The sequence below is a fragment of the Lichenostomus cassidix genome, chromosome 8 (genome assembly GCF_008360975.1).
Source record: "Lichenostomus cassidix isolate B80296 chromosome 8, HeHo_3.0, whole genome shotgun sequence".
In the NCBI taxonomy this organism is placed as follows: Eukaryota; Metazoa; Chordata; class Aves; order Passeriformes; family Meliphagidae; genus Lichenostomus; species Lichenostomus cassidix.
In genome coordinates, this window is record NC_139489.1 from 949,306 (window position 1) to 967,118 (window position 17,813).

Here is a 17,813-nt window from a genome sequence, read left to right on the forward strand (position 1 = left end):
GCCAGGTGGCCTTCTCCAAAGTCTAGCTGGATCCTGGAGACAGCAGGAATCTCTGCTCCTCTCATTCCCAGCCCTCTCCCAACAGCTCAATTAATCAGAGTCATTAAGGCAGAGCAGGGGGTCAGTTCCTCACTTCAGAAGGGGTCAGGGTGGGTTTTTCAAGCAAAGCCCATTCCCATTCAAGCCTCAGCCTGGGCTGCTCTCTGCAGGATGAATTTCATTGTTTCTCCTCTGGTTTGGTTTGTTATAAAGAAAGGGTTTCCTTTCAAAAGAACCACCCAAACATCACTCAGATGTTTCCTTCAGCCCACAGAATCCACCTCCATGTTCCATCCCTTCATGCTTAGATGGAAAGCTGAGTCCCTGGGGATAACCTTGGCTAAAGGACCCAATCAATCAATTTTCAATCCTGGCAGTATTTCCTGTCAGTGAGTGTTGCACATCCATTGATCAGCAGTTGCTGCTGGATTCTTTTAATCTTCCCAGGGAAAGGCTTCAAAGACAGACAGGAAGGAGTCATTTTTAATGGAATGTTGGGAAACAGTAGCTGGAGTCTTGCCCTTCATTCTTCAGTTTAATTTCCTGATCAAAAACCCTACATTGATTTAAAGTATTTCATAAATCACTCTGATCCCATATTCCCATTATTACTATTTCATGATCATTAGAACTGCAACAATCTAAACTTCGTAAATAAAGAAAATATAAATGCACCATTTCTGGTGTGCAGCATAAAGCTGTGCCCTCCTGCCTGCCCCTGGATGGTGCAAGAGGCTGGAGAGCAGGGAATGAAAGTTAAGGAAGTTGTTTCATTTTGTGATTTTTGGGCTTTTCAGGCACAAACAGATATTTCAAGAGAGTAGCCTCGGAAAATAATTTGAAAGTAATTTTTGTTGACTGCACAAAACCAAAATGCCTGGAAGCTGCAATCACACCAGAGACCAAGGTAAGGCAGAGGGAAATGAATTTTAAAGGGATGTTAAATTGCTCTGCTCTTGCTCCTGTTGAGTTTGAGGGCTGTGTTGAGCTGAGGGGGGGCAGCTTGGGGCACAGCTGGATCCACCATATCCCACTGTGCTGCCTGATGGAAAACATCCTAAGAAGGGCAAAAACCCCTGGAGAGAAAAGGGAAAAGGTGAGAAATGGCAGAGGGAACACTGAGCTGGGAGCCAGAGGTGCTGTGTGGCACTGGGTGGGTAATCCCTGCTCCAGGGGAAGGGAACTGAGCTGGGAAAGGGTTTGGGAAAGCCTTTGTCCTGGCTGTGGGAGGCCTTCTCCAGCTGGGATGCACCTGGGATTGCAGAAGCTGAAGGAAACCTGCCCTGAGCTTGGAGGAGCCCAGCTGAGAGCTCCCCTGGCTGCAGCAGAGCCCCTGCTGTCCCCACTGCACAAACCCCACAGGGGAGTTGACCCCAAATGACCACTGAGAGCACTTGTGACACCCCCAGCCCTGGGAACTCTCTGATCTGCTGTTTTGGTTGGGTTTGTGCAGCTGGTTTGGCTGGAGACCCCCACGAACCCCATGCTGAAGGTGATCGATATCCGCGCCTGCGCTGAGGTGGTGCAGAAACACCCGGGTGTGCTGCTGGCAGTGGACAACAGCTTCATGTCTGCCTACTTCCAGGTGTGTCACCTCTCCCAAGGCAGCTGGAGATACCTTTGGAAAGGGATTCTATCCTATCTATTTCCCAGGAGACCGAGCTAAGCCCTGGTATTTTAGGTGTAAAGTCTCCCTTTTTGCAGAGGGCAAAGTGCCTGGTTTGGTTCAGGGTACTGAGATCTTGCTGAATGAAGAGAGCTCTGCAGAAGGTGTTAATGCTTAGCTCAAGCAGCTCTGCAGTTGGCCTGGGACATACCAGAGGCTTGGTGATTCCCCCCTGCAACTTGTTCCTCACGTCAGAATTCCCAATTTCCTCCAGAAAGGGTTGGGTAAAGAAGACAGGGAGCTAGTTAATGTGTCTGGGCCAGCCTGGTGTGGAGGCAAAGCCAGTGCTAATGATTAGTTGGTGAGAGCAGTAGGTGATGTACCACATTGTGCTAAGAAAAGGAGAATTTCACAGGGATCTGTCCATCAATATTGAGTGTAAAAGGCCTTTTCCATGGTGGTTCTGGCTGTGCATCTCCACATTCCCTGGGCGGGAGTCTGTGTTTAATGTGGCAGCAGCAGTCTTTGCATCTGCCTGCTTTGTTCCATCTTAACACAGTGATGCCCCTCACACTTTAGAATGTGTTGGTATCATGTGCAAAGTCTCTTAATTAGTGATTGATTAAAAAGCTGACACTGCTCACCACCTCTTGCCCATCAACCTGCTGGTTTGTCTCACCTCAAATGGATCCTGGGGACAGAGGTGGGAGGTGAGAGGAGAGAGTTGTCAAAGAAACCTCCTTTCCTCATGCTCTCAGTTCCTCCAGGGCAGTGTCACCAACACCTGGAAAACAAAGCAATTTTATTGCTTTGCAGTTAGAGTTCTTCATTTCCTAAGGAAATGCCCTTTATAGGGTAAATGCCATTATTTGTCGCTGCCTCAGCTGAGCAACAGAACTATTTTTTCCCAGCTCTGCACTGTATGTTGGATGTATTCAATCTCTGCTCTCCCTGGAGCCTGTGGGAGTTGGAGCAGTGCTTTTAAATCACATTTTCCTGTGCTTACCTTGAATTCAGAGTGCCTTCCTGTACTGCTGTTTTTATCACATGTTCTGTTGCCATCCTCAGGTTTTTGTGTTTAGTTCCTCCATTTATTTTTCCTGTGTAAGCTCACAGCCCTTTGGAAGAGCTGGGAATGAACCTGAGTGCACCCAAACTTGAATTATGATGTTATTTTCCTTTTGTTTCAGCGTCCTTTGTCCCTGGGGGCTGATATTTGTGTGTCTTCTGCAACCAAATACATGAATGGTGAGTATGAGAGTTCAGCACATCTTTAGGGCAGGGTTGGATGGGAGATTGGGAAGGAATTCCTGCCTGGGAGGGTGGGCAGGCCCTGGAATAGAATTCCCAGGGCAGCTGTGGCTGTCCCTGGATCCCTGGCAGTGTCCCAGGCCAGGTTGGACGTTGGGGATTGGAGCAGCCTGGGATGGTGAGAGGTGTCCAATGGATTTTATTAAATCTTGGGGTTTGTGGCAGGACTGTGGAGCAGCTGGAGTGGCTGATCCCATTCTTGTTCCCTTGCTTTTGTAGGGCACAGCGATGTTCTCATGGGCCTGGTCTCTGTAAATGATGATAAACTCTACGAGAGGCTCAAATTCCTGCAGAACTGTAAGTCCAGACAGGGAATTCCTGACAGGAATCCTGTTCACATCCCCCAGTTCCTCCTGGGGAGGGTGTGCATGCACTCGAGTGGGAAATCTGCCTGGGAATGTAACTGAAATGGGCAGAACTGGGAAAGGTTCAATTAAAATTAAGCTCCAATAAGTAAAACTCCAATGAAATGAGAGACATTGGTCTCCCCTTCCTAAATGCTTCAGGAGAGTGTTGGGACACCCTGAAAGCACTGAGGTGCCCACCTGCAGTAAGGGGTGTTTGAAACTCACTCACCCATCAGGACGTGCCCAATGCAGAATTTTCTTATCTCTGATTCCAACAATTTTCCAGCCTTTCCATTGTCAGGAATAAATTCCTGTACAGAGTTCTGCTCTCAGCAGAGGCAGTGAAAGTGCATTGTGTGCAATGAATGTAATCCTTGAGGCCTGAGCTTGTTAATTGGGCTCATTAATTGGCTCCCCAATGTGGGAGATGAGGAACAGAGATTACCTCAGGTGTCTTCCCACTCGTTGTGCTCTAACCTCAGAAATGCTGGGGCTGAGGATGTGCTTGGCTTTGCTGAATGCAAACCACCAGTGTTTCTGTGGAATTCTGTGGAATTGTGTTCCCATTCCCACAGCCCTGGGAGCTGTCCCCTCCCCCTTTGACTGTTACCTCTGCAACCGTGGCCTCAAGACTCTGCACATCCGGATGAAGCTGCACTTCCAGAACGGCCTGGCTGTGGCCAAATTCCTGGAATCTCACCCCCGGGTGGAGAAGGTCATTTACCCAGGTAGGTTGGCAGCACTGGGCAGCATCCCAGGGCAGGGATTTGGGAGCTGTGGTGCTCTGTTTTGGGGGCTGGGTGCTCACCTCAGGTGAGGCTGAGCTGCCCCAGCTCTGCACTGGAATTCACTGGGAATTCTCCCAACTCTCCATTCCAGGGCTGCCTTCCCACCCCCAGTATGAAGTGACAAAGAAGCAGTGCACAGGCTGTCCTGGGATGGTCACCTTCTACATCAAAGGGAACGTCAAAAATGCCTCTACCTTCCTCAAGAACCTGAAGGTAAAATAAAGGCAAAATCACCCTCAGAGGGAGCTGAAACTGCTATGCTGAAGGGAGGGTGGAAGTGGCTTTTCTTGCCAAGTCCCTTGGGTGTGCCTGTCTCTAAATCAGAGATAAAGTGTCCATGGGGGTTAATAAGAGGGAACAAAGGAGCCTCAGCCCCTTGGAAGTGTTTGTTTGCTCCCAGGGTTCAGTGCAGGAACTGCTGCTGCCAAAGGCCTCCTGCAGCACTGGGGAGCAGGGGAGCTGCGGCTGCTGCAGCTCTGCTGGAATATTGCAAAGAGCTGCAGGAGGGAGAATCACTGAGGAAGGAGCTGCCTGAGGCACAGAGGGAGCCCCTGGCTCTGGGCAATGCTAGGCTGGGTGCTTGGCCCAGCCTGTTTGGACAATGCTCCCAGGGATGCACAGGGTGGGATTGTTGGGTCCCTGTGCAGGATCCCTGTGGGTGCTTCCAATTCAGGATATTCCCTGATTCTATGAACTCTCTCTCTCCATGAATCCATAATCTCCTGTTCTTTTTCTTCTGTAGGTGTTTACCCTGGCTGAGAGTCTGGGTGGCTTCGAGAGCCTGGCAGAGCATCCGTAAGTTCATCCTTCCATCTTCAGAGCCTGAAAAAGCTGCACAGCACCACAAAATTCCCACAGTTTTCTACCCCCCAAAGCTGTTTTGCCTGTAGTGAAACTCAGGGACTGTTGTGCAGCACCAAGCCAGGGCAGACTCCAGAGGGAGGGAATTCTGTGAGTGCAGTGATGGAGGAATTTGGCCTGGAAGGCTGAGGCACAACTGCTTGCCATGAAGACAATCCCAGAAGCTGCTGAGTGTTGGGATGAGGAGCAGCTTGGGCTGAGGAATGCCATGCTCCCTGCTCACACAAGAGGGCATGGCATGGTCACTGTGTGCACCCAGCTGCCTCTGCCTGCCTGGCAGCACATCCTGGGGGCATTTTAAACAGCCAAAAATGGGATTTTGATGGAATTGGATTATTGCACTCAAAGCCAATTTGCTTTTTGAAAAGATATGTGGAAATTCAGGGAACCAACTGGGTTGGCTTTTACCAATAGAAGTCCCAAATTCTTGGGATGAAGGATGTTTTTTGTACCTGCAGGGCCATCATGACCCATGCCTCAGTGCCTGAGGAGGAAAGGAAAGTTCTGGGAATCAGCGACACCTTGATCCGCCTCTCGGTGGGGCTGGAGGATGAGGAGGATTTGCTGGAAGACCTGGACCAGGCCCTGAATGCTGCAGTGAGTGGGATATAATCCAAAAATAATCCCAATCCAGCCTTCCCCACTGGCTGAGCCTTCAGCTCCTCCCAAAGGGACCTTGGGGTGTGGATGGAAAGTTTCCCTGTTTGCAGCCCTGCTCAGGCACAGTTCCCCAGGATTCAGGAGCACTTGGGATGTCCCTGGGCTTGGAGGGATGGGAATGGCCCTGCTCAGCTCAGGCTGAGGGAGACTCACACAGGGCTCAGGTGGGCTTCATGTGTTCCATGGCATGCAGCAGTTGTGGAGGTGTTGGATGTTCTGGACAGGCAGGAAAGGTTTGGCTCTGTGTTTTCTCTCTTTTTGGGGGGTGGGTGTGTTATTGTTTTTTATTGGTGGAGTTTTTTATGATAGGGAAAATTATCATTAGTAACTATACATATTTCTCTTTGCCAGCACAGAGCATGAAGCAAATCAAATGCTAAAATGTGGCTTTTATTTATGACAATAAAAATGTGTGGTTTGGGGGGAGGAGGGCAGAGCACAATAACCTTTCCTTCCTGCAGTTTGCATAAACCTTGATGGTCAAGAAGGAGCTTGGAACTGGACGTGGCTATGGATGAGGACATGGAAAACCAAACTACTCCTGCTTTGCCTTTGGGAATTTCAGCCTGGATTGCTGGGACTCTCCCTGGGCACAGCCTGGGCTCTCCCTGGCAGTGTCTGAGCCAGGAGCTGTGTGTGGGAGCAGCCATGGGCACCCTGGCAATGTGATCCCTGGTGATCCCTGCTCTCCCAGCAGAGCTCAGTGTTTCTGCTGCTGCTCAGGCCTTTGGGGCACAAGGGCTGCTTCCTGTTACTACTTTCTCTTCATTCTCCTCTCACCCAACAGCTCAGTGCAAAAACTTGATTGACCTCAGATTTATTTTCATTTAGTCGGACATTTTCTTAGAAGCTTTTTCTTCTCTTGATGCCTTATTGAAAGTGAAGTGAAATCCAACACCTGGGAAATAATAACTTTCTAAGAAGGAGTCTTTGTCTTTTTTAAGAAAAAATCATGTGCTGTGCGAATAATTAGACTAATTTTAATTAAAATATACTTTAACTTTTCTTGTATTGCATGCGCTCCTCGTGTTCAAAATCAGGGGATGGAGTGACCTGGGAGTTGTTTGTATTTACCTGTGGGAAGGCAGGAGGGCTGGAGCTGAGGGGAGAGGGGAATGGGGCTGAGGAGAGAGGGGAACGGAGCTGAGGGAGAACCATTCTGTATTGGCCACAGCCAGAATAACCTTCCTTACACAGAGGGATTAAATCCTGAGCAAAGCAAGGTGAAGGTGTTCCCACCCAAACCACCTAATTCCACAGAATCCTAGCCTGGTTTGTGTTGATAGAGACCTTAAATCCCATCCAGTGCCACCCCTGCACCTCCGGAGCAGCTGTGACATGAAGCGGGGCCAGCAGTCCCAGCACGTTAACTACTGTTAAGTAATGAGCTGGGTTTGATGAATTTCTGTCACTTACTGTTAGTCACAGTTGGGTATATCAATGCCTGTCACGGTGCTCCGGCAGGATCCGAACGCTCCCCTCAGCGCTCCCCTCAGGCCGGCCCGCCGCCTGACGTCACGCGTCACGCGCCCCTGTCTCGACCAATCAGCGGCCGGCGGCGGATTCGAACGGCGGGGCGTGGCGGCGGCCGTTGTGCGCGCGGCGCGGCCGGCAGGGGGCGCTGCGCTCCCCGCGCTGAGGGCCGCCATGGCCGGGCCGGGGCCGGGGCCGGGGCCGTACCGCGCCACCAGGCTGGTGAGGCACCGGGCGGGGCTGCTCGGGCACCGGGACACCGCGAGCCGGCTGCGGGGATGGGGGCGCGGCTGCTGCGGGGGGAGCGGGGCGCTGGTGTCACCCGTGCGGGCGCTACGGGGCAGGAGAGGTGGTTCTGCCGCTCGGGATTGCTGTCACGGCGTTGGGATGCTCAGGGCTGCTCGCTGCCGCGCCGTGTGGGTGTCCTGGGACTGCTCCCCGTCACGACACGTGGGTACCTGGAGACCTCCGTTGTCACGGCCTGGGGGATGTGCTGGGACGCCCTGCCCGCTATCGCCACACGGGGGTGCCCTGGGATCTCTGCTCGCTGTCGTGGTGCTCAGGGACATCCTCTGCCCTCTGTCGCGACATGCGGGGGCGGTACCCGGGGAACTCCTGCCCTCTGTCACGATATGCGGATGCCCCGCTGTCGTGACACGCGGGTACTCGGGGACATCGCGCGCCAAAACACGAGCACACATATCGCGACACACGGGGGAACTCCTGGCACTCTCCCCACCTGATGTCGCCGAGCCTTTACCTGCCCGTTTCCCGCGCAGTGGAACGAGCTGACGCGGTTCTTCCGGGCGGGGATGCCCGTGCGGACACACCGGCAGCGCTTCCGCTCGCACGGCAGCTGCTTCACCGCTGCCGAGGCCGCCGACTGGCTCCACCAGGTGCTCCGCAGCCACGGCAGCTTCGGGCCCGACGTGAGCCGGCAGCAGACGGTGCAGCTGCTGCGGAAATTCCTCAAGAACCACGTCATCGAGGATGTCAAGGGCAGGTGGGGAGATGAGAACCTGGAGGACAACGGTGCGCTGTACAGGTATTGAGATTAAAATTATTCCGTCCCCCCCCCCGGCTGAGAATTTTAATTTAAAATGCTCAGATTTGCAAAAATAACTTGCTTGGGGTTGAGCATTTTGGGTAAAAATTTAATAATTAGCATCATTTTGCTCCTCTAAGTGTTTTACTTTGTTCCTGTGTGTGTCCGTGCTTCTCTCTATCCAAGGTTTTTGTTGGAATCCAAGCTGCACTCCAGGGCTTTGGAGAGGAGCCAGAGTGTTTTGTAGTAGCTCCCTGCTGGGTTTGCTTCTCTTGGACCTTTTACACAAAATCTGAGTGGGAAACAGAGCCAAAGAGCTCTGAAAGTAAAGGTATTAATGGCCTTCACTTCTCACATTTCTGGGCTCAGGCTGTGCCAGCATCTTCAGCTTGACTTTGGCATCAAAAAAACCAGCCCAAAGCTAATTTATCATATGATAAATTAAGAAAATCAGTGTTTTCCTTCTTAATTTCCTGACTTTTTTATAATCTTATAGCATCACAGTGGTATGGAATCCTAAGTTTTGTTTTGTCAAGCAATTTATTTGATTACAGATCTATTCTAAATGTATTTAACATCTCTCCCATTCATTACAGATTTCCTTCAGCATCTCCAGTTAAGCCTCTACCAAGCCCACCAAGGGAGAACTTGGAAAACCTCTCTGGAGACAAAGGAAAACTTTTTAAACTGCCCAGTTCATCCAAGAAGGCTTTGAAAAAACAGGAGGTCCTGCAGTCTCTGGTGATAACTTCAGTTCCTTACAGGATTGCAGTTGTCTTTTATTGTCTTTATTCTTCAAAAAAGTCAAACTAGAATCTTGTAGTGACACTGTTCTGTTGTGGCATCTTCCCTTCCAGCTTGAGAAATAATTTGGAGTTATGGAATTAAGAAATAAATTGGTATGGGAGGGGTTTTTATTTTGTTTTGGATTTTCTTTGTTTGGTCTCAGTGCAGAATTATCCCTGCTAAGAGATTTTAAAGTATTGGGAAGGCTGGAAGATGAAATTTTGGAAATTATCTGCACAATATAGCCTTGTTAAAACTTAATTTTTTGGGGGGGGGGACAAATAAAAGGCACAAATATTTTAATTTTAGCTTTTTTGAGAAGATGGAATGTGTGTGTGACCCTTGATTCATTTGAGATTTGTGTGCATAATTTCTGAATTTAGATTGAAGTCCTACAGGAGGATAATTCACATACCAATACGTTTGGATTTGAGGTGGTTTTGCCCTTTGAATTGCTGATTTTGGGATTGATCAGGGTGGTTTTTAAATTTCTTTTGATTTTTGGTTGTGTGCTTCCATTTCAGTGCTGAGACTGAAGGTTACTCCCTGGCTCATGTGGAATTTAATGTTCCACAGAATGCCCTGTTCTTCTAATTCCAATTTTTACCTGATTTTTAATTGCCTTGAGAGGCTTGTTTATCTTACAGTGTAAACCACTCATTTTCAGGAAAACTTAGCAAGACCACAACCTGATGGAATAGAAGAAGAGAAGGAAATAAGGAGGGAAATAAGCCAGGAATATGTGGAAGAAACATGGAGAAATATCATCCAGATACAGTAAGTGATGAATTACCCAAAGCACCTTCTCATTTAGCTCTGAAATAGCCCAAACAGGCTTTTGAAATTTGTTTTTAATTTTTAAAGCTATGTTTTAAATTGAATACTTTTACTATTGTTGACACAGGTTTTCTAGTGTATTTGTTAACACTGGATTGTTGCATTTCAGGCGTTTTTGATTATGTGCTGTTGCTGAAATATATTTTAAATACCACAGGTGCTCTTCCTTTTTGATTGTTGCTGTTTGTCCCAGGGAAAAGTATCCTCAAATTGTCCTCCTGGAAGTGAAAAGTTATTAAACAGCACTTTAGCTTATCAAGAATTTTTTAAATAGATATGGAAAGAACTTGTTTTATTCCATTCCTAGCAAATCTTTGCTCTTTTCCTCCCCCAGTTTGCAAACCATTCTGGGGCTGCCCTCGTTGGAGGAGGTTCTGCAGCCAGCCCAGATCATCCCTGAGTTTGTCATGTACAACATGAGCAACACCAGCAAACACGGCGTGGTGATCCTGCAGGACAAAGCAGGTGAGGTTTATTTCCCTGGTTTTGCTTCAAAATTCTTTATATATAATAATGAATCTATTTCACAGTCTGTTGGTTACACTTGTTTTCCCAAACCACAGCACAGCTCAGGGACCTTAAATCCAATCCCATTGCACCTCCTGCCATGCCAGGGACACCTTCCCCTATCCCAGGTTGTTCCAACCTGGCCTTGGACATTGCCAGGGATCCAGGGAATTCTCTGGGAATTCCATCCCAGCCCCTCCCCACCCTCCCAGGGAACAATTCCTTCCCAGTATCCCATCTAACCCTGTCCACCTTCAGCTTAAAGCCCTTCCCCTTTATCCTATTAAAATTACATGTGTAGCACTGTTTTAAAATCAGTTTGAAATTTAATCTTTTGTGCTTTAAGTGTTTTTTAGTACATTTGAGCCATTCTTAGTTATTAATTATTTGGGCTCATGTTTAAATGATGCCCTTATTTGTTTATATTTCAGAAGACCTCCCTCACTGGGTGCTGTCAGCCATGAAGTGCTTGGCCTACTGTAAGTCACTGAAGAGCTTTTTAAAGTTCCAGAAACCTCTTTTGAGAGTTGAAAGTGAAATATTTGTGTGTGTGAAATCAGTTGTGATGTTTCAATTTGGAAATTGGGCAAACTACTTCTAATGCAGCTTTTCAGGAGTGAATGGGACTCTCCTTTTCCAGTCCCTGGCTTTGAGCTGCACCAAAACATTTCCTACATTTTACATTAAACTGGGGTGATCAGTTTTCTTTGGTTTTTAACAGTTAACTATAAATTAATTAGATGAGTGCCTCTCAATTGAAACCAGAGATAATGAGCTCTTTTTCCATGTGCTGAGTTTCCTTTTACTCAAGGAGCTTGAACTCCCTGTGGGAGAACTGAGATCACTGTGCCTTGGAAATGAAGGAATATATTAAGAGTTGGTAATTATTTTGCTGAGGAACCTACAAAGACCATAGATTAATTTTTCTTTATTAATTTTTTTTGTGTGGAGCAGAACTGAGCACAACTCCTTGGCAGCTGCCTGGAATTTCTAACACTATTTTTGCTTATAAATTGTGCCAAATACAACATTTGTGGATTGCTGACATGATTCTTTGCTTGTGAAGCAAGAATAAACTTAGGCTGGTTTTCGAAAATTTCTTCTATAATGGATTTTTTTTTTTTAGTGTGAATTTCCTTTCTTCCCCTCCTTTCAGGGCCCAGGAACAATGACATGAGCCAAGGCACCTACAGTGGGTTTGAGCGGGACGTGTTCAGAACAGTTGCTGATTATTTTCTCAGTCTTCCTGAGCCATTGCTTACTTTTGAATTCTATGAACTCTTTGTTAATATCTTAGGTATGTATGAATTTAGAAACAATCAGGGAAGCTGTGAGCTTAGATCAGCTGGGAGACAAATGTGTGATTCAAAGCTGAGCTTGGCCCCCTGATCTGTGTGGGAGCTTCAATCTGAGGAGGATCATCACTGCTCCATTCTGTATTGGTGTTAATTAAAATATAGCTCTGTCTCATGATTTCCTGTTTAAATTGCTGTTTCAGCTCACATTCTAAATATTCAATAACAATAACTTTAAAAAATGTGCTTGTTCTGCCTGTTCCTCACTATTGCAGTGTTGCCTGTCTTTATTCTTGCATGTTGGTTGCAATTACCTTGTTAAATTGCTTTGGGACTGAACTAAAGTCTTCTTAATTAATATCTTAATTAATATCTTAGCTTTGTTGTCTCTCTGGCCAGACAGCAGCTCTCTAAACTGGTTCATTTTCATGCCACTTGCATCTTTAACATCTCTTTCATTTCCTGATAGTTATGTGTGGCTACATCCCAATTCCAGATCTGGGCAGTGGAAAACATTCTGTCCGAGAGGAGAAACGTGACCCTCAGCCTTCAAAAACTCTGCACTTGAACTCTTTCAAGTCCACTGAGTGTCTCCTCCTAAGTCTGCTCCCCAAAGAGCCTGACAAGAAGAAAGGTGAAGCTTTCAGGAGGTTTTCCATGAAAGAGCCAAGTGCCCAAAAGCAACATGGAAAGAAATGGCAGCAGCACAAACTGACTCGTCAGCAAGGGAGTGCTGGGAACCTGATAGGAGGGAGCTGCCAGAATCTTGCAGGCTTCAGGAATGAGCAGGATCCACCTGGAGCATTTAGGACAAGGTGTTACTCCTTGGAAAGAATCGGAGCTGCTACACGTGTGTGTAATAAAGGAGGATCTGACTCCCTCAGGGGAGGTGGTGTGAACATCATCACGAGAAGTGGAAAACTTCTGGAGGAGCACAAAGTGAATTCAGCGGTGGAGCTGGGCTGGGATAACTCAGGTCAATCCCAGAGCTGTGGCATCAGGAGAGCGTCTGCTGCAGCTCTGCAGGATGAGGAGCTGTGGGATGGCAGCCATGGATCAGAGGGAATGCACAGCTCTCTGAGCCTGCTGGGCAAGAGGAGCTCCAGGAGCTGCAGTGCCATCAACAGACCCATTGCTGAGATCACAGTCAGACCAAGGCCTCAGCCCTGGGGGCAAGGAAAGCTCTCTGTGGCCATCAGGACTGAGGGCTCTGCCATCACCACCACAAAGAGACTCTGCAGGAGCAGCACAGAACTGTCAGAATGCTCTGTCCCCCCTTCCCCTTGTGTGCTGGCCAGCACAAGTAAGGGCTTTCTGCAGCATGTTGTACTGCCTTGTTGTGTGGCCTCACTAATCCCTGCTTCCCTCACCTCTGCCACTGCTGCTAGGCTTGTGGATAGACACAGAACGTGGATTTGTGGGGTTTTTTAAAAAAATCTGCCTGCTAAGTTGTTTAAAGTGCTGTAGCTCTGCTAACAAATAGTAGTGTGTAGTATCTTTGGAGTATGAGCTTGATGTGTCAGTAATTGGCTTTTCTGCTCAGGTGAGTGATGAAGGAGGCAGGGAATCTACATACCTGCCTGTTGGAGGAGATGTCTTTTTCTGCTCTTTAAAGCATTACTTTCCAAAAATGCTTCTGGGAATATTTAGTGTCATTCCTTAATTGTATTATGGTCCTAATTGCACCATAATGAAGGAAGCTGAAGATGATCAGATGAACAAAGGTCTTTATATTCTCTGCTGTGTTACAGCTGATTTCTCTGAAACATAAATAACCACATTGGAAAATCAGAAATTTGTGGTACTGAGGTAAAAATATACCAGAAGTTGGTTCAAATCTTAATGAGAGCTGACTTTGCAATTATCTTGTAGATCTCCTGCAGCCTCACCTAGAAAGGATTGCAGTGGAAGCTCTGCAGATCTGCTGTTTGCTGCTTCCACCCCCAAATCGCAGGAAGCTGCAGCTGCTGATGAGGATGATGGCCAGGATGAGTGGCAATGTGGATATGCCAAGGCTGCACGATGCCATGGGCACCAGGTCCTTGGTAAGAGAAGGGAAATCACTTCTTGAAAAAATGCAGATGATTCCTCAGTCTGATTTCTCACCCCGCTGCCATTTGGAATCCCAGAATCCCAGGCTGGTTTGGGATGGGAGGGACCTTAAAGCTCATCTTGTTCCAGTTTAAACCTGGCTCTTGGTGGGCATTGGGGCTGGGTTAGGTTGGTCCTGCAGGTTTCTAATCACATCATTTGGCTCAAGATGACTGATTGAAGATTTAGGTTTAGATTAGAAGTAGGAAGAAATTCTTTATTCAGAGGGTGGAATCCCTGGCAGTGTCCAAGGCCAGGCTGGACAGGGCTTGGAGTAGCCTGGGATAGTGGAAGGAGTCTCTGCCCCAACCCAAACAATTCCAAGATTCTATTCTACAATTCTTCAAAGATATCATTTTTCTATAGGTTAAGACTTTTTCTATTATTACCTCTGTAGAATGTGTATTTTTCATTGAAAGTGCTGCTCAATGCAAAAAAATTAATTCAGATGAGGGAAGACCTGTGGCTTTTCCTTGTGTGACCATACTTGGAAGTTGATATTGGAGGATTTTGCCACTGTAGAGTGGAGAGAAGGCCAATCAATCCCACAGCTCTGTGCACTGAGGCTGTGCTGAACTTTTCCAGCTGATCCAGACGTTTTCCCGCTGTGTCCTGCGCTGTGCACAGGAGGTAGACCTGGATGAGCTGCTTTCCACACGCTTGGTTTCCTTCCTGATGGACCATCAGCAGGAAATATTCCAAGTCCCAACTTACCTGCAGGTTGCAGTGAGGGATCACCTCGAGTACCTGAAGATGGCTCAGGTTGGTGCCAGGAGAACAGTTTAAATTTATTTGTTAATTGTTGCTTCTGAAGGTGGGAAAATGCAAATAAACCCAGAATATTTTGAATGTGTAGGTATTAATTGTGTTACAATGTTTTGCAGCATTGTGTCAGTGGGTGTTTATTAGGTACTTACTCAAACAGTGCAGAATCAGTTGAGTACATGCAGAGCCCTTTTTTCTTTCAGTGTAAACAGCAAAAAGAAGAAATTTGTGCCATCTTGCCAACGTATTCCTACTGCAAACAAATCACTCCTCAGGAGTTCGAAGAACAAAAGGTCTCCACCTCGCAGGCTGCAGTGGCAGAGCTCTTGGAGAACATCATCAAGGATAAAAATCTCTCTGTGAAGGACAAAAAGAAAAAGTTAAAACAGGTGAGTGTATTTCAGCTGCTTGTGCAATGGTTTTTGTGAGGGAAGAGCTCAGTCACCAGAGCCTGGGGCAGGAGAGGAGCAGAATGTGCTAAGAAAAAATGCTTAGGATCAAGAGCTGTTGAGTGCTTTGAGCTGTTGAGTGCTTTGTGTGCTCAGCTTGGGATTTTAATGACAATTTCTAATGCTGCATCCTATGGAGCCAGGCTGGGAGAGCTGGGAGTGCTCAGCTGGAGAGGAGAAGGATCCAGGGAGAGCTCAGAGCTCCTGGCAGGGCCTAAAGGGGCTGCAGGAGAGCTGCAGAGGGACTGGGGACAAGGGATGGAGGGACAGGACAAGAGGTGATGGTTTTAATCTGAAAGAGGGCAGGGATGGATGGGATCTTGAGAAGGAATTGTTCCCTGGGAGGGTTTGAGGCCCTGGCACAGGATGCCCAGAGAAGCTGTGGCTGCCCCTGGATCCCTGGAATGTCCAAGGCCAGGCTGGACAGGATTGGAGCAGTCTGGGACAGTGGAAGGTGTCCCTGCCATGGCAGGGGTGGCACTGGATGAGCTTTAAGGTCCCCTCCAACCCAAACCATTCCGTGATACTCCGGATTTGACTCTGGCAGCAGTGTTGTTCAAAGAATGGTGTAAAACCAGTGTCAAATTATTCTGAGATCCTGCTCTCCATCAGGTGATTCCTGATGGAATTACAGCCTGGATTCCTGTGGTGCACTGGCCATCCAAGGCACCATTAACATGCCAGAGGTGGGCTTAAAATCAATAGGTGTTAAAACCAATAAGTTTTTTGGTTTTAAGAGACCAAATTCTCTCTGCTCACATTCCTGACACATTCTTGTGATAGCCTTGGCTTTGTGTTTTGTAACATTTACAGTGCTCAAGATTATCTTGCACTTCTCTGGCCTACCAACATCTTGCCTAATAGTAAGGCTAAAACACAACACTTCTGACAGGATTTAATCCTGGAGGGTTTTTCTTTCCTTTGGCAAGTGTTTCTGCCCAATGGAATAGTTTTGTACTTGTCCTGGAATCTCCTAAGCAAGTCTTGTGACTCCCATTTGAACAAGCAGCTTTTCAGGGCAGGCATACTTGGCTTTGGTGCCCCTCCTGCAGCTCTGACTTCCATGTGTGTTGTAGAGACTTTCTGGGCCTCTAAAAGTGAGCCTGGTTTGCCTCAAGACCATGAGAACTCCCTGAATGTAAAGAATAATAATTCCAGTTGAGTAAAACTTGGAGTAATTGTGAGCAGGAGAAAGGGGAGGAAGGAAATAGAGGCCCAAAAGTGATCTGAGGACTGGAGATGCTTCAGCAGTGCCAGCACAGGGATGCTGGACACACGCTTCTTGATACAGAAAATTTGGGAATTTCTGGGAACAGCCAAATTCATGGTACTTTCTAAAGGGTTAGGTCCCAATTGTGTCAACAGCAGAATTTACAAAGGTTGAATCCATTAGTGGAAAGGTTTAGCTGATGTTCATATATATTTACAGTTTTTTATCCCTTCTTGAGGCCTTGCATGGGAAACAGACAAAATGTCCAAATCACATCTCTGATTTCAGATATTTTCATGGAATCAGCAGTAAGCTTTCCTGGGAGAACCCTTCCAAAACAGCTGAATCTTGACTCCCTGTTGGGTAAAATACATTTATCCTAGGAATTCCTGAAAGGCAGCTCTCCAGGCACAACAGGCATGGAGTGTGGAAAAAAACCTAGATTTTTTGGTGGGATCTGGGATTTTCTTGTAAGTGCTGCTTGTGTGTGTTGCAGTTCCAGAAGGAATATCCCCAGATCTACAGGAGCAGATTCCCAACGACAGAGACAGAAGCACTGCTCCTGGAGAACAAACCCACCATCAAACAGCCCATGCTGAGCCTCAGGAAACCCAAATTTCGGAGCCTCAGGTATTGATTTCACCACACCTGAGCCATTGGCTCTCTGCTGGAAGTCTGAGGGATTCACCAAAGGAATTGCTGCAGGTGTTGGGTAGTCACTGTCCTGGAGAAGAAAATGTTTACATGGACACTGTGCTGGAAGGTGCCAAAATACTTTTTTTTTTTTTGGTGCAGATGCTTTGGAATAACCTTTAAGAGAAAAAATATTTATCTGTTTACAAATTATTACGATATATTGGAGTAGGAAAATGTGAAAATACACATAAAGCTGTTGTTAACCAAAAATTTATATAAGTTTTTTTAACAGGAAACTAATGACCTGCCTCTTGTTATAGCCTTTTAATGTCTGGTCAGGAATTTGTGCCATTTATTGTAGTTTTTAAATGTCTGTGTGTTGTGACTAAGTGCCTTTTCTATTCTCAAAATATTTGTCTTTAACAAAGGGACTTCTATGAGTTCAGGATGAGGAGAGCCAGTTTACCATAAATAAAAGATTATCTCACTCCATAAAATGCTTCTGTTCATATCATCTGTAAAAGCCTCCTCAGCTTTTTGATATTTATTTATATTAAAAGACTTGAAGTATATTTCTGACATTTTGGTGGAAAATTCATTTTGGATGTGTTGGTGTGATTCTCAAAACAGGAGTGATGGATGATCCACGAAGTGAGAACAGTGGAACCAGAATACACTAAATTTCCCTGGTTTTCTTCCAGAGTTAGGGATTTGCTTATTAATTCTGATAAGACGAAGGTTCCCCCACAGGAGTATAAATCTGCAGGGGTATTTCTGGGAAAGAGTAATTAATAATAATTCATCTGCTGCATGGCTCTGAGGTTTCAGACTGGTTTGGGTTGGGAGGAGCAGGGCTTCCCCCCCGTCCCAGGGAACAATTCCTTGGTACATCTGTGACCTGAGCCTGGCAGTCCTCTCCGTAAAAGTATCATTTTGCTCCTTCTTTTTAAAATGATTTTGTAACTGGGAAACCCAAATTAGCTTCATTTTACCCTGTTAATTAATACCTTAATGTCCTGTAGGTAATTTTACACTTTCAGGGCAGGGGGTAGATGAACATCTACCCTGGAACATCTATAATCAACTCCCTCCACCACTTCAGCACCT

At 46.8% G+C, this 17,813-nt stretch overlaps 2 protein-coding genes across 5 annotated transcripts; both read left to right on the top strand.

Annotated features, from left to right (window-relative positions):
* The first annotated feature begins 1,498 nt into the window (after positions 1–1,498).
* On the top strand, positions 1,499–6,617 carry LOC146433592 (cystathionine gamma-lyase-like). Its single transcript, XM_085067376.1, has 8 exons — positions 1,499–1,624; positions 2,836–2,893; positions 3,176–3,253; positions 3,879–4,031; positions 4,183–4,304; positions 4,834–4,886; positions 5,411–5,549; positions 6,074–6,617. The coding sequence occupies exons 1-8, from the start codon at positions 1,523–1,525 to the stop codon at positions 6,080–6,082; spliced, it is 714 nt and encodes a 237-aa protein (XP_084923502.1). The 5' UTR covers positions 1,499–1,522; the 3' UTR covers positions 6,083–6,617.
* A 575-nt stretch (positions 6,618–7,192) lies between these two features.
* On the top strand, positions 7,193–17,278 carry DEPDC1 (DEP domain containing 1). 4 transcript variants are annotated; one of them, XM_085067364.1, is made up of 12 exons: positions 7,193–7,307; positions 7,865–8,130; positions 8,727–8,871; positions 9,584–9,693; positions 10,088–10,218; positions 10,692–10,739; positions 11,417–11,557; positions 12,025–12,858; positions 13,428–13,600; positions 14,232–14,408; positions 14,615–14,800; positions 16,567–17,278. In XM_085067364.1, the coding sequence occupies exons 1-12, from the start codon at positions 7,260–7,262 to the stop codon at positions 16,705–16,707; spliced, it is 2,400 nt and encodes a 799-aa protein (XP_084923490.1). In that variant the 5' UTR covers positions 7,193–7,259; the 3' UTR covers positions 16,708–17,278. The 4 variants fall into 4 exon arrangements, with proteins under 4 accessions (XP_084923490.1, XP_084923492.1, XP_084923491.1 ...); XM_085067366.1 differs by having other exon boundaries at positions 12,052–12,858; XM_085067365.1 differs by having other exon boundaries at positions 8,727–8,856.
* The last annotated feature ends 535 nt before the right edge of the window (positions 17,279–17,813 follow it).

Bases quoted from the DNA above. Each gene is read 5' to 3' on its own strand.
- LOC146433592 (XM_085067376.1), top strand. From the start codon at position 1,523: ATGCTGAAGGTGATCGATATCCGCGCCTGCGCTGAGGTGGTGCAGAAA. The intron at 1,625-2,835 runs GTGTGTCACCTC...CTTTTGTTTCAG, and splicing joins TCATGTCTGCCTACTTCCAG to CGTCCTTTGTCCCTGGGGGC. The intron at 3,254-3,878 runs GTAAGTCCAGAC...CCATTCCCACAG, and splicing joins GCTCAAATTCCTGCAGAACT to CCCTGGGAGCTGTCCCCTCC.
- DEPDC1 (XM_085067364.1), top strand. From the start codon at position 7,260: ATGGCCGGGCCGGGGCCGGGGCCGGGGCCGTACCGCGCCACCAGGCTG. The intron at 7,308-7,864 runs GTGAGGCACCGG...TTTCCCGCGCAG, and splicing joins CGTACCGCGCCACCAGGCTG to TGGAACGAGCTGACGCGGTT. The intron at 10,740-11,416 runs GTAAGTCACTGA...CCCTCCTTTCAG, and splicing joins CATGAAGTGCTTGGCCTACT to GGCCCAGGAACAATGACATG.